At 44.9% G+C, this 15,574-nt stretch overlaps 1 protein-coding gene across 1 annotated transcript in view; it reads right to left on the bottom strand.

The window, feature by feature from the left end:
• Positions 1-15,574, bottom strand: part of WDPCP (WD repeat containing planar cell polarity effector) — a 146,258-nt gene that overhangs the window by 83,232 nt on the left and 47,452 nt on the right. Inside the window, exons 9-10 of the mRNA XM_056856807.1 lie at positions 9,405-9,593; positions 3,507-3,630 (exon numbers count right to left, since the gene is read on the bottom strand). Of these exons, the coding sequence (XP_056712785.1) occupies positions 3,507-3,630; positions 9,405-9,593 (313 nt within the window). The remainder of the gene's footprint in view (positions 1-3,506; positions 3,631-9,404; positions 9,594-15,574) is intronic.

Here is a 15,574-nt window from a genome sequence, read left to right as displayed (position 1 = left end):
ATGCACAAGCATTTCAATCAGGATTATTTCTCATGAACACACGAACACATGACGCTGCCTTCTCAGGAATTATTTTCTTTCTTTCTTTTTAACTTTGGAGACTACATAATTCAGATATTTTGCCCAGCTTTGTTTACAGTGTGATCTGCACGAGAGAATGAACTTCCATAGCTACCCATCAAAGGATTTGAGTGATATGAAAACCTGCAGTGGAACTGGCTTATGTTAAAAAAAGTAATTAACGGTGTTACTGAAATAAAGACGATCTAACATCTTAGAAGAAGAAGAAAAGTTGGTTTTTATATACCGACTTTCTCCACCACTTAAGGCAGAATCAAACCAGCTAACAATCACCTTCCCACAACAGACACCTTGTGAGGTAGGTGGGGCTGAGAGAACTCTTCTAGAGCTGTCTAGCCCAAGGTCACCCAGCTGGCTTCACGCGTAGGAGTGAGGAAACAAATCCAGTTCACCAGATTAGGCTCTGCCGCTCATGTGGAGGAGTAGGGAATCAAACCCGGTTCTCCATATCAGAGTCCACCACTCCAAACCACGTCTGTTAACCACTACACCATGCTGGCTCTTAGTGGCTAACATGCTTAACCCCTTCGGCTGTTAAACTGAAATCTTGTTAAATTGTGGCAACCCCGTCTTTTGCTTTGCAGAGCAGATCAATAATTGTAGCTGGGGCAATCTTTGCAAGCGATGCTCGGATTGCAGTGACTGAAATTCACGCCCGTGAGTGTAACACGAATATCTTTTTGATCAACTTTACAAAATAACCCGAAACCTATTCTGTACCGGATGTTTATTAACAGCTTCAGGGTGTGGTGGCGGAAAATGGCATCAAGTCGCAGCCGGGTTATGGCGACCCCCCCATGGGGTCTTCAAGGCAAGAGTTGAACAGAGGTGGTTTGCCAGCGCCTGCCTCTGTGGAGCAGCCCTAGACTCCCTTGGTGGTCTCTCATCCAAGTACTAACCAGGGCTGATCTTGCTTAGCTTCTGAGATCTGATGAGATTGGGCTAGCCTGGGCCATCCGGGTCAGGGCAGAGATGGTTTGCTATTGCATGCCTCTGCATAGCAATCCTGGACTTCCTTGGTGGTCTCCCATCTTAGTATTAACCAGGGCCACTCCTGCGTAGCTTCCGAGATCTGATAAGATTGGGTTAGCTAGGGCCATCCAGGCCAGGGAAGAGGTAGCTTGCCATTGCCTGCCTCTGCGTAGCAACACTGGACTTCCCTTGTGGTCTCCCAACCAGGGCCGACCCTGCTTAGCTTCCAAGATCCGACAAGATTGGGCTTGCCTGGGCCATCAAGGCCAGGGCTGCTTTCAGAATCCTTTTTTCCTGAAAGTTATGTTCTATGCTAACACCTGTAGCAGTTTTAATATCTCACACCAGCCTGATCTGAGAGCCAGCATGGTATAAATGGTTAAGAGCGGTGGTTTGGAGCAGTGGACTCTAATCTGGAGAACCGGGTTTGATTCCCCACTCCTCCACAGGAGCAGCGGATGCTAATCTGATGAACCGGGTTGGTTTCCCCACTGCTACACGTGAAGCCAGCTGGGTGACCTTGGGCTAGTCTCAGCTCTCTTAGAGCTCTCTCAGCCCCACCTACCTCACAGGATGTCTGTTGTGGGGAGGGGAAAGTAAGGTGACTGTAAGAAGGTTTGATTCTTCCTTAAGTGGTAGAGAAAGTTGGCATATAAAAACCAACTCTTCTTCATCTCATCAGAGCTGAGAAGCATGGTCGGTACTTGGATGGGAGACCACCAAGGAAGACTGGGGAATGCAATAGTAACCCACCCCTGCATGCACTTTACTTCACTATGTGTGCTACCACTATCATGTGTATCATCTAATCATTAGTGTAAGTGGGTTGTTCCAACAGCACTCAACCCTCAAAACCACGGGCTGTGGCATTACGGAGCCAAATTCATCACACCTCTACCAGGACTGCTTAAGGCTCTATTTTTAAAAATCTCTTTTTATGAGTATCTTATGAAATCTGGCACATCTGTAAACACAATTTTTTTGGCCTGGGGTAAGATTCTCTCTCAGCCGCCTACTTCACAGGGTTCTTGAGGGGATAACATAGAAATAACATCACGTCTAGAGCCTTGAGCTCCTTGGAGGAAGGGTGAGATACCAAAATGTAATAAAAGTTTTGTAAGTCTTCCAAAATTAAAATTAGAAATTGCATAAGTAATACAAATTAAAAGTCTGAATATTTTCAATATATTTTAGGAGGCCTTTGATTTATTTGGCTGCTTAATAGCACACATGAGCCCATGAAGCTGCCTTATACTGAATCAGGGTAAATATAAAGAAACACCTCTGTTTATTTGCCTTCGGTGTTTGTGAAGCTTACATCGGGCACTGAGGAATTCTGACAACGAAATGGGTTTTTTTTCTAGAAGACCATCTGTGCTAATGTGAATTATTGGGTGCTGTTGGACGGTTTTGTGAAGCTGACTACAACCTTGTCTCTACAAGAAGTTCGCTTGAAGATTATATTGCAAGAGTTGGTCATTGATTACTCCACTTCTTGGACTGTTTGGCTATTTCTGTATAATTAGTTGTGTTATGTTACTTATCTAATGTTGGAATAACAAGACATTTGGCGTCCTATACTGTTTATACTGAATCAGACCATTGGTCCATCAAGGTCTGTATTGTCTACTCAGACTGGCAGCAGCTCTCCAGGGTCTAAAGCAGAAGTCTTTCTACATCATCTATTACTTCATCCTTTTAACTGGAGATGCGGGGGGTTGAACCTGGGATCTTCCGTATGCCAAGCCGATGCTCTGCCACTGAGTCACAGCCCCTCCCTAGCAAATGAACACATGACGCTGCCTTATACTGAATCAGCTCATCAGCCCATCAAGGTCTGTATTGTCTACTCAGACTGGCAGCGATTCTCCAGAGTCTCAAGTAGGTTTTCTACATCACCTATCACCTGATCCTTTTTACTGGAGATGGAACCTGGGATCTTCTGCATGCCAAGCAGATGCTCTATCGCTGAGCCAAGGTCCCACCCTTACTCAGTCAGTAGCTTGGCTGAGGTGATAGCAGCTAGGTCATTCTACTTGACTGTGAAAACAGAAGACCAATAAAATAGACCAAGTTTACTGGTTCTCAGCCAGGAATGGATTGTGACGCATCATGCTAATCTGCATTTTTATCATTAATGAATTACAAGCACCCAACAGTGGAATGTTTTGATTTTTTTCATCTAATCTCAGAGAATTACTCAATTCTCTATCACATTGAACAGAAAACATATTCCCCCTTTTGAGGGAGTTGACAGAGGAGTTCAAAATTATTCTTTATGCAAGTTATGAAAAGAAGGAAGGAATCGCTAAACAAACACTGTCAGGGCATGCATAGTTTTCCAGGGTGGTCCTTTAAGAGAAATATGCAAACCACGTCAAAAGTGTAAAGTTATTGAAATGAACGATTAATTAGAACTTGCGGTGGGGGGGGGACCTCAAGATGTCATTCACCTCAGCAGATGGTGGAAGAACCTTCTTGCGTATCTGCTGACGGGATCCCTGTATCCCAACACCGTTGTCTTCGAGAGAGGCCTCGTCGGCGCATAAAAGGTTCCAAGGCTCGCCTCCAGCTGTGCTGCAGAGTTCAAACAAAGAGGCATTGAAACAAGCGGGACAGCCGAGCCTACGAGAAGCCGCTCGCGTTTGCAACCAGTCAGGTTTTTCAAAGCCAGACGAAACACGAACTTATTGCCAGGAAGATGAAATAAAAAGATGACGGGGAGTACAAAAGCAACCCCTAACCAGCAAACGGTTATTTGTACAACAATTATTGTAAGAAACAAAAGCGGGGGGGGGGGGCTGTCAAAAGATAAACGGTTCTCTAATTATTTGCACGTGGAAAGATTGACTCATCGATATGACACGGTTTGAATGAGCAATGATCAACTCCCCATTAACAGAAGGTTTTTTTTTCTTTCTCAATAAACTTGGTGTTTTTTTTAATGGTTCCTCTGACATGTTGGGAAAGGGTGGGGTAAAAAAAATCAAATAAACTAATTAACTACAATAAACTAACTCTTTTGTGTCACTGGTCACCAGGAGAAGAGCGCTGCACAGACTGGCTCCTATGAGAAGAAAAAGAAGAAGAGTTGGTTTTTATATGCCGACTTTCTCTACCATTTAAGGAAGAATCAAACCAGCTTACAATCACCTTCCCTTCCCCTCCCCTCCCCACAACGGACACCCTGGGAGGGAGGGAGGGCTGAGAGAGCTCTAAGAGAGCTGTGACTAGCCCAAGGTCACCCAGCTGGCTTCATGTGGAGGAGTGGGGGATCATACCCAGTTCTCCAGATTACAGTCCGCTGCTCATGTGGAGGCGTAGGGAATCGAACCCGGTTCTCCAGATTAGAGTCCACAGCTCCTAACCACCACTCTTAACCACTGTCAGCGCCAGTCCAAGGGGTATTGCCAACAATGGGAACATTTTTCTTCTCTCAGAATGACTCTGACACACACCAGGAAACAGAACACTAAACTAACACTGTCACCAAGAATCTAGGTCCGCTCCTTCTCGAAGGGTTTCTGCTTTAAGCACTTCCTCCTCTGCTATTTCTCCTTCTCAGAGTTTAAAAAAAGATGGCTGCACAATGCAGATTTGGTTTGTGTTGTTCAGAAATATATTTTATTCCATGAATTTAAGAGTTTTCCAAGTCTACCACTGCGGCCTCTGGAAGAGAGAACTCCGTGAGCGTACAAGGGCCCATCAGCTGTCCACTGCTGCCGGAGGACATGCTGCCCTTGTACAAATCTATGGTGAGACCACACTTGGAAGACTGTGTACAGTTCTGGTCGCCACACCTAAAAAGGGATATTGCAGAGCTTGAGAAGGTGCAGAAAAGAGCAACCAGAATGATCAGGGGACTAGAGCGACTGTCCTATGGGGAGCGGTTAAGACGCTTAGGGCTGTTTAAGCTTGGAAAGAAGGGGGCTGAGGGGAGACATGATAGAGGTCTATAAAATTATGCATGGTATGGGGAGAGTGGACAGGGAGAAGATTTTCTCCCTCTCCAATAATACTAGAACACGGGGTCATCTGCTAAAGCTGGAGGGTAAGAGATTCAAAACAGATAAAAGGAAGTATTTTTTCACACAATGAAGTTAAATTATGGAACTCCCTGCCCCAGGATGTGGTGATGGCTGCCAGCTTGGAGGGCTTTAAGAGGGGAGTGGACATGTTCATGGAGGAGAGGGGTATCCATGGCTATTCATGGAGGAGAGGGGTATTCATGGTTATTAGTTAGAATGGATACTGGTCATGCTGCATACCTATTCTCTCTAGTATCAGAGGAGCATGCCTATTGTTTTGGGTGCGGTGGAACACAGGCAGGATGGTACTGCTGCACTCGTCTTGTTTGTGGCTTCCTAAAGGCACCTGGTTGGCCCCTGCGTGAACAGACTGCTGGACTTGATGGGCCTTGTTCTGATCCAGCATGGCCTTTCTTATGTTCTTATAACAGTCTTTTCCGCACCCACAGGACTCGCTAGCCAAGTCACATCGCTTAGGCTTTAAGTGATCCAAAAAATCATAGAATCATAGAGCTGGAAGGGACCACCAGGGTCATCTAGTCCAAGCACACTGCAGGAAATTCACAACTACCTCCCCCACACACTCCCAGTGACCCCCTACTCTGTGTCCAGAAGATAGCCAAGGTGCCCTCCCTCTCATCATCTTCCTGAGGTCATAGAATCAGCATTGCTGACAGATGGCCATCTAGCCTCTGTTTAAAAACCTCCATGGAACGAGAGCTCACCACCTCCCGAGGAAGCCTTGGGACAATATGTTGAGGTAGACAACAATAAGTTTAGGTAAATGGCTAATCTTATTATATGATTTGTTAGATTAGCAACATGCCATAAATGCTGTTCGCATCCATTTCAACTCTTCCACCTTTAGCAATAATTATCCCTTAGTTCTAAGCAGCACTACATTTTATTGTATTAGATTTGATAATGACGAAGACTCTAATAGTTCAACACCTGTGAAACACAAGATGGCCTGCTATTAAATTAGGCCTTGCATTATCTTGAATCTAGATGGTGAGATATGCTGAACTTTCAGGGTGTTTTCTTTCAAAAGCATCCGCCAATTTCGATTAAAATTTCATACCGGAAAAACAAGCCGCGCTCTCTGGTCGTGGCTGTTTTCCTGACTGCATGTTCCGCACTCCTGAAATGCTTTGGCTTACATGGAATACAAGCAAGAACTAGCGGTTACAGATTCATCAGATAGCCCAGCGTGATGCTGATGGCAGAAATGAAGATCTCAGAGATAACTATCACATTATTACAAAAGGACTCCCTGAGTTCTTCTAATTAAAAAAAAGAAAGAAAACAAATTACCATGACAGCTTTGGTAGAATGGAATGAATCCTGGATGGCATAAAACTCCCATGTACTGTGAAACAGCATTAGCCAGATTGCATGTGTGGAGAAACACACAAGATATCCACTTGTTAAAAAAAACAACCAAGAATATATTTTTAAGCATAGTTTCACAAAAAGCCTTCCACCCCCCTCTCCCTTAAGAACACAAGGAAAGCCATGCTAGATCGGACCAAGGCCGACCAAGTCCAGCAATCAGTTCACACGGTGGCCAACTAGGTGCCTCTAGGAAACCCACAAACAAGACATAAAAAAATAAGAAAAGCCCTGCTGGATCAGACCAAGGTCCACCAAGTCCAGCAGTCTGTCCACACAGTGGCCAACCAGGCGCCTCTAGGAAGCCCACAAACAAGACAACTGCAGCAGCATTGTCCTGCCTTTGTTCCACAGAGCCTAATATAATAGGCATGCCCCTCTGATCCTGGAGAGAACATAAGAAAAGCCATGCTGGATCAGACCCAGGCCAATCAAGTCCAGAAGTCTGTTCACACAGTGGCCAACCAGGTGCCTCCAGGAAGTCCACAAGCAAGACGACTACAGCAGCATTATCCTGCCTGCGTTCCAATGCACCTAGGCATGCTCCTCTGATCCTGAAGAGAATAGGTGTCCATCATGACTAGTATCCATTTTGACTAGTAGCCATCCTCAGAAAGATTTTGCTTGTGTAACACGAAGAAAATTGATACACTATCTCAGATGATGCTGGAGTGTCCCCATTTCAAATTCCAACGTGATCAATGGATCATCCCTATTTTGATACTACCTGTCACTGTAACAGGTGATGTAGTGGTTAAGAGAGGTAGTTTGGAGCGGTCGACTCTGATCTGGAGAGCCGGGTTTGATTCCCCACTCCTCCACATGAGCGGCAGAGGCTAATCTGGTGAACTGGATTTTTTCCCCACTTCTCCACATGAAGCCAGCTGGGTGACCTTGGGCTAGTCACAGTTCTCTTAGAGCTCTCTCAGCCCACCTAACTCACAGGATGTATGTTGTTGGGAGGGGAAGGTGATTGTAAGCCAGTTTTATTCTGCCTTAAGTGGTAGAGAAAGTCGGCATATGAAAACTCCTCCTCCTCCTTCTAAATTAGTCCCCTTTTTCTGGTGGATAGAGATCCAAGTATAACAGTGGTGGTGGCCAAGTATCTCTCCACCATATTTTCCTTAAAGAAATTTTAAAAACCCTCCCTATTAACTGCTCATGACCTGTGGGTCAGGGGGGCTTGAAAAGGAAAGGAAAGGAATAGTAGCCACTCCCCTCTTCAAGCCTTCCAAGATGGCAGCCATCACCACATCCTGGGGCAGGGAGTTCCACGATTTAACTATGTGTTGTGTGTGAAGAAATACTTCCTTTTCTCTGTTTTGAATCTCTCACCCTCCAGCTTCAACAGATGACCCCACGTTCTGGTATTATGAGAGAGGGAGAAAAGCTTCTCCCTGTCTACTCTCTCCATTCTTCCACTTTCCTGCTGGATATTTTCAGACGTTTTCCAAGAAGAGATTTTTGACCTTGTCAATTGGTACAGTAAAGGTTATGGAAATCAGCCTTGCCTCTCACTGTCAAGTGTTTGGCTTGCCTCAGACTGATTGCCCGGGGACAGGTTTGTACATCAAGCAATTGTTCACCATACCCTCTGGCGCGCTTCCTTCTCGCAGAAATAGGGGAGCTGCCCAGCTGTACCTCCATGCTGAGACATGGCATGCAACCTTCCCGTTCAATGTTTTCCCCCTCTAAACCCTGGGAACAGCTCAAGTTCTAACACAACACGGGCCATTCGATGGAGCACCGTCCCACCAGGATCGAGCAGAGATGAGACTGAGCCCTCAGTTGAAGAAGAGTTGGTTTTTATATGCCACCTTTCTCTACTACTTAAGGGAGACTCAAACCGGCTTACAATCTCCTTCCCCTCCCCACAACAGACACCCTGTGAGGTAGGTGGGGCTGAGAGAGCTGTGACTAGCTCAAGGTCCCCCAGCTGGCTTCATGTGTAGGAGTGGGGGAAACAAATCCAGTTCACCAGATTAGCCTCTGCCGCTCATGTGGAAGAATGGGGAATTCAACCCGGTTCTTCAGATCAGAGTCCACTGCTCCAAACCACCACTCTTAACCACTATACCACAATGGTTCTCATTGATCTGTTAGTTTTGGGAGGTTTCAGAAGTCACTGGAGGCACCTGGGGAGATACAGGAAGGATGGGGAAATGGTCTGAGGGCAGACATTAGGAAGCGGGTAAAGTTGGCGAACGTTGCATTTTTTTTTCTAATTGCAAAGGAACAAATCAAAACCTCTTCCTGTTTTCTTTTGAAAAGGGTCACTCAGAATGAAACCAAGAAAAACACCACACACACACACAGACACGTATGCCACTGATAATATTTTTAAATAAAAGCCTATTAATGTTCTATTTGTTAGAACAAAAGCATCTTAACTGCTTCTGCTAGTCTAAATGATACATTTGCATCCTTTCCTTTTAAACAACAAGCGTACATGGTGGGTATAATGTCGCTTGTTCAAAATTTACTTGTATCATCTCAATTATGTGCATTAATTAAAACTATACAAATTTATTAAACATGCTCAAAGACAAGAAAAAAAGTTGATTCATTTGAAATAAGAAGTTGGAGGAGTTTTCTATGGACCGCCAAAAAATAAATGGGTTCTACATCAAATCAAGCCTGAATTCTCCCTAGAAGCTAAAATGACCAAACTGAGGGTATCATACTTTGGTCACATCATGAGAAGACAAGACTCATTGGAAAAGACAATAACGCTAGGAAAAGTTGAAGGCAGCAGAAAAATAGATGGAGTGACTTGATCAAGGAAGCCATGGGCCTCAGTTTGCAAGACCTAAGCAAGGCCGTTAAGGATAGGACATTTTGGAGGTTGTTAATTCATAGGGTCACCATGTTGGAAGTGACTTGACATTACGTAACACACACACACACACACACACACATATCCGAACAAACCTTCTCTCTCGGGTGTCAGCTTTTGCCTGAGAAGATGGTTTACTATGGCACTGAGGCTCGTATAGCACTGGTGGCCCATCGTGTTCCAGTTCATGCCGCTCAGGATATTAATCGCTTCATCCATCTCGTCTTGATGAATATACTCTTGGATGATTTCAACAAGGCCAAGATGCCCTCGAGGGAAAACACCTGTCATGGGGAAGAAAAAACCCCAAAGTAGCATAAAATAATAGTTTTAGCACTTTTCAACCAAGTTCAACTTCATGATTCCTCGTTACAAAAAAAAATAAAAATTATTAAAACTCAAGACTTTGAGCTTTTCCACATCGTCAGTTCAGGCCCCATACTGCTTTTGTTTATCCCCTGATTTCCGTACACATTTCTATGTCTTTAATTTTCGGTTTGTTTCCCCCCTATTCCCCCCTTCCCCCAGTTCTTTTTAGACCACATTTACCTCAATCTTTTTTGGAAGCCAATTTTGAGTCTTTTGCTTCGTGCATATTACTGTAAGTTTTCTTTGACCTACTCACTTCCAGCCCACTTTTTGATGATTGGACTGTCATCATTGTCAAACCACCCCCTCTCCTCCCCCTGCTCTGTGAACATGAGTGGTTTCATTTTTGATTTTTTAAAAATGTACTAAAATACTGATATATCAATATACCACTGTAATGATAAGTTAAGCAGGTTCTCTGAATTCCCAGCTTACTTTTTTTTTAAGTAAGTCTCTAGCCCCCTTCATTGCATTAGGTAAAAGGTAGTACCTTGTGCAAGCACCGGGTCATTCCTGACCCATGGGGTGACGTCACATCCCGACAATTACTAGGCAGACTCTGTTTACAGCGTGGTTTGCCACTGCCTTTCCCAGTCATCTACACTTTACCCCCAGCAAGCCGGGTACTCATTTTAACTGAACTCGGAGAGGATGGAAGGCTGAGTCAACCTTGAGCCGGCTACCTTATACCGACTTGCATCGGAATCGAACTCAGGTTGTGAGCAGAGCTTTTTTGTTTTGTTTTGTTTTGTTTATAATTTTTTATAAATTTTTATAACAAAACATAAAAAACAAATACAATGAAATTAACATAAAAAATACAAAAGGAAAAACCAAAACACAGAAGAGTATCTATATATCTTAAGTAATACATTCATATTTGCTTAATTATATACTTCAAAAAGATATCCCTTCCCCCTCCACCCACCTAAAAAAAGTGACCCTTCACCCGACTTCCGAAGAAGTGTCTTAACAGTATTTATTATATTTAATATTAAAAATATAAAATTATTAAAACTAGTTTCTATAACTCGTTAATTAATACTGTAAAATCCATTTTTGCCAAATTATCCCAATATGAGGCGGCCTTAGACCATGTTTTTTTAAATTCTTCCATATCTTTACCATGTAGGAATTCCATTAATTTGGCCATCCTCATATACAACCATAATTTCTCTCTCCAGTCAATAATTGAAGGCTTATTCGCTTGCTTCCAAACTTTAGCTATCATAATTCTTGCAGCAGCAAAACTATATTGGCAAGCAACCCTATCATTATTTCTCATATTTTTTGGCGGAATACCCAATTGAGCAGAGCTTTTGACTGCAGTACTATAGCTTACCACTCTGCGCTACGGGGCTCCATTGCATTACGTACACTTTCCCCCTTTTACCTCCATGAGGGAAGGGGCTTAATTTCTTTTAAAATCAAAGCTGGTAATTCAGAGACCCTGCTCAACCTATCATTAAAACAGTACGTCAATATAGCAATGTTTTAGCGCCTTTAAAAAATGCAGCCATTATATCCATATAAATATGCAAAAAAAATGGGGGTGATGTGTCGCCACAGAGGAGGACAGCATCCAAGCGCAGAGGGAGGGCACACATGCAGAAGTACCGTGCAAACAAAAAAAACCCAAAGCCAACTGTCCACAGTCAATTTGTATAGCCTCCTCCCAGGCATATTTAGTAGGATTGCCAGATATCTCTTTGCCACCGGCGGGAGGTTTTTGGGGTGAAGCTTGAGGAGGGTGGGGTTTGGGGAGGGGAGGGACTTCAATGCCATAGAGTCCAATTGCCAAAGCTGCCATTTTCTCTAGTGAACTGATCTCTATCGGCTGGAGATCAATTGTAATAGCAGGAGAGCACTAGCTAGTACCTGAAGGTTGACAACCCTACCATTTCCCCTCAACACAATCTAGAGACTGTGGGCTTTATTCTGCCAGTGCTGACTACCCAGACCTAATCAGTCTGCTCAAGGATAGCCTGGGATGATCCTGCCATGAGAAGCCGCTGCAAACCTCTGCTGAGAGAGCAAAGTGCTGAATGGGGGGGCCTTTGGGACTGTTGGACGCACAGTGGACAACAGGATTGGACTGGAAAGAAGATAATGAACTTCAAGAATGCAGTGTCTTGAGAACATCTCTCTCCACCAGGAGATTCACGCCCTCAACCAAGCGGTTTAGAACTACCTCCCCCCACACCCCCAGTGACCCCTACTCCACGCCCAGAAGATGGCAAAAACAAACAAACAACCCTCCAGGATCTCTGGCCAATCTGGCCTGGAGGAAAATTTCTTCCTGACCCTAAAGTGGCTACCCTTTACCATCCAGAGGGTGCCCGAAACAGTTAACAACATAAAGCAATAACAATGGAATTTAAAATAAAAATTCTTTATTGAGTTATTTTAATTAGTATAAACAAACAGCAATAAAATCAATCATCAGTGGCCAGTAAAAGTAATAGTATAAAAGCAGACCTAAAAGCAGAGAGATAATAGGGCAAGAAGATAAAATCCCATTAAAAACGAACAGTGATTCCGGAGCCTGAAGGGCAAAAGCCCTTAGGAGGCCAGGAAGGCACTGCGCTGGCGTTCGGACCCCCCCGCACCGGCGTCTGGCCAATTTATGCCAGTGTTAGTGGCCCCAGCGCTGTGGGAAGGCCTGGACGCCGGTCGCTGCAGCACCACCACACAGGTGTAAAAGCCCACACCGGCATCTTGGGTGTCTGGTGTCCCGGAAGGCGTTCCCGGGCTGTTCCGGCGCCAGGCTAGGGGAGGAGTCGCCTTTAAGTGGCCTCTTTTTTATTTTTGCAAGATACACCACCTGTTTAGGTGGCGCATCTCCCATGTACCTCCTTTGTAGCTGGCGTATCTCCCGTGCAACCCTACCAAGGATTGCATGGGTTTTTTTGCGAAGGAAAAGGTTTTGGTCCCAGTGTGTGTGTGTGGGGGGGGGAAACCACCTTTGGAGGCAGCACAGCTGCATTGCCTCCTGAAACCAGCGCAGCCATTCCTCTCAGGAATGCGCTGTTAGTACGTTTTACCAGAATAAATGAAAAGATTTTACATTCACATTGGGGCTTTAGCTGAATGTACTACTCAATCACGTCTATAGAATTAAGGGAGAGAAAAACCAACGAACAGCCTACAGAGGATTTTATACTGCGAGTTACCTACTGAACTAGCTGCAGCAACAATCTCTCAAACCCAGACCCAATTTGATGGAAATGTAAAGGGGAAAAAAACTTTTTAAAAGGTGATAACTTTTAACAGCGGAGGTCAACATCTTCCCATCTGGGTGCCAGACTTCTCTTGGGTGGTGCATTTCCAAGTGACCTCCTTTGGCAGGAGAGGTGACGGCCAACTCAGCGCCTAATTGATTTAGGAGCAGTGCCCAGGGAGACAGTCCAATTAAGTTTACAAGCCTGGCAATTAGCAGACAGGCCTCTAAATCCCTGTGCTGAGAGCCTGTTTGTCTCAGCAAGGACGTAAATGTGCCCGAGATAGGGAAGGGAAAGCTCCGGTTGCTGGAAAGCTGCGGTGAGTAGAAGCCACGAGGGAGAGCTTGAAGAAAAGCAAGGTAGATACAGTCAGGGGGTGCCTTCTGTTTGACAGGTAACTGAGTCATTTAGAAACAGACATCATGCGAGAACACATCAATGGGAGCTGCTCTCATTAGCATTCGGCATAGATGGTCTACAACTGTTAAAACACCCAACTGTTAAAATATGGAGCTCAGGTGTCTCATAATAATGACTATATACAAGCTTCCCTCCCCATTTCAGGCTTTCTTGAGTAACAAAGGCAATTTCTTTCCCAAAGAACATAAATGTGACTAATACCACAATCCTAAGTTGGAGGGGGGGGGGCTGTTGCGGGGCATCCAGGGACAGCGCCACCGCGCCGCCTCCTGAGCAGCTTGTGTGTGTGTTAAGTGCCATCAAGTCGCTTCCGACTCACGGCGACCCTCTGAATTAATGTCCTCCAAAATGTCCTGTCTTTGACAGCCTTGCTCAGATCTTGCAAATTGAGGGCCGTGGCTTCCTTTATTGAATCCATCCATCTCTTGTTGGGTCTTCCTCTTTTCCTGCTGCCCTCAACTTTTCCTAGCATGACTGTCTTTTCCAGTGACTCTTGTCTTCTCATGATGTGACCAAAATACGATAGCCTCAGTTGAGTCATTTTAACTTCTAGGGACAGTTCAGGCTTGATTTGATCTAGAACCCACTGGTTTGTTTTTTTGGCAGTCCACGGAATCTGTAACCCTCTCCTCCAACACCACATTTCAAAGGAATCTTTCTTCCTATCAGCTTTCTTCACTGTCCAGCTTTCACACCCATACATAGTAATAGGGAATACGATGACATGAATTAACTTAATCTCGGTGGCCAGTGACACATCCTTACACTTCAGGACCTTTTCTAGCTCCTTCATGGCTGCCCTTCCCAGTCTCAATCCCCTTCTGACTTCTCGGCTGCAGTCTCCCTTTTGGTTGATGATGGAGACAAGGAATAGAAAGTTGTCAACAATTCCAGTGTCCTCATTGTCATCCTTAAAGCTGGGTAATTCTCCTCTAGTCATTACATTTGTCTTCTGAACGGCTTACTGACCCGAAAAAGCAAGCTAAAAACGTAATCATTTCAAAAGCCCGTGAAACTGCTCCGTGCCGGGAGCTGACCACAGTCATCCCCAGCCCCAGGAATGCCCTCTTTGGCACCGGCATGAGCCCTTGCGCCAGGGAAATACTATGGCAGTGCCCATGTGTTGCGCTGTTGCGCGGCTCCCCAACACTGGCATAAATGGCCCTGTGCCCATGTTAGCCGGTGCAAGTGGCACTAATGCCAGTGCAGGGGTCAAACCAGCTCCAGTAACCTTTCACCCCCACCTTCAGGATTGCTCTGTAAGAGCTTTTCTCCATGGGTTCTCCCCCCCACCGTTGGTTCTGATTTCATACTGCTTCAGTTTATCTCCTGATTTCTGCATCCATTTTTGTCCCTTTATTTTTGCTTCATTTGGGGGGGGGTTCCAATTCTTTTGAGACCACTTTGGCCTTTTTCTGGAAGCTGATTCTGAGTTAACTTTTTTCTCGCACGTAATGTTTCTCTCAGTTTTCTTTGTCCCGCCCACTCCCACCCACCTCCAGTCCACTTTCCAATGATTGGGCTGTCGTTATTATCAAACCACTTCCTTTCCCTCTCAAGATGAGTGGTTTCATTTTGGAAAACAGCCGTAAAATATCAATATACTGATATACTGTTGTAATGATAGGCTTACCAGGTTCTCTGAAGTCCCAGCTTTAATTTTTTTAAAGAGTCCCTAGCCTCTTCCCTTGTGGAAATATGCCATTTTCCTTATATTTCCAAGGGGGTAGAGATTTACTTAAAAAAATAAAGCTGGGTACATTTTACCCCCCATCCCACCATTTAAACCACACAAAAACTATGTGAGATATATTAAATTAAGAGTGTGAGACTGGTAAAGGGGCAACTTTGTGGAATGGGGATTTGAACTTGATTCTTCCAGTCCTAGTTCATTTCTTCCCCTGTTGATTCACTGCAAGACAGTATGAGAGTTGTAGAAGAGAAAATCATCTCCATTGCCTGCATGGCATAGTAGATAGAGTGTCAGACTAGAATCCTGGGAGACCCAGGTTCGAATCCCCACTTCTATCTTGGAATCTCACTGGGTAACCTTGGGCCCGTCACAAATTCTCAGCATGGCCTACCTCACAGGTGGTTTTGTGAGAAAATGGAGGAGGGGGGGGTCGATGTCCTAAGCCGCTTTGAGGAGCCCCGTAGAGCAGAGTGGTAAGCTGCAGTACTGCAGTCAAAAGCTCTGTTCACGACCTGAGTTCGATCCCGACGGAAGTCGGTTTCAGGTAGCCGCCTCGAGGTTG

Source organism: Euleptes europaea, chromosome 10 (genome assembly GCF_029931775.1).
Source record: "Euleptes europaea isolate rEulEur1 chromosome 10, rEulEur1.hap1, whole genome shotgun sequence".
In the NCBI taxonomy this organism is placed as follows: domain Eukaryota; kingdom Metazoa; phylum Chordata; class Lepidosauria; order Squamata; family Sphaerodactylidae; genus Euleptes; species Euleptes europaea.
The sequence above is the reverse complement of the archived record's forward strand: the minus strand, read 5'-3'. Positions and strand labels throughout refer to the sequence as shown.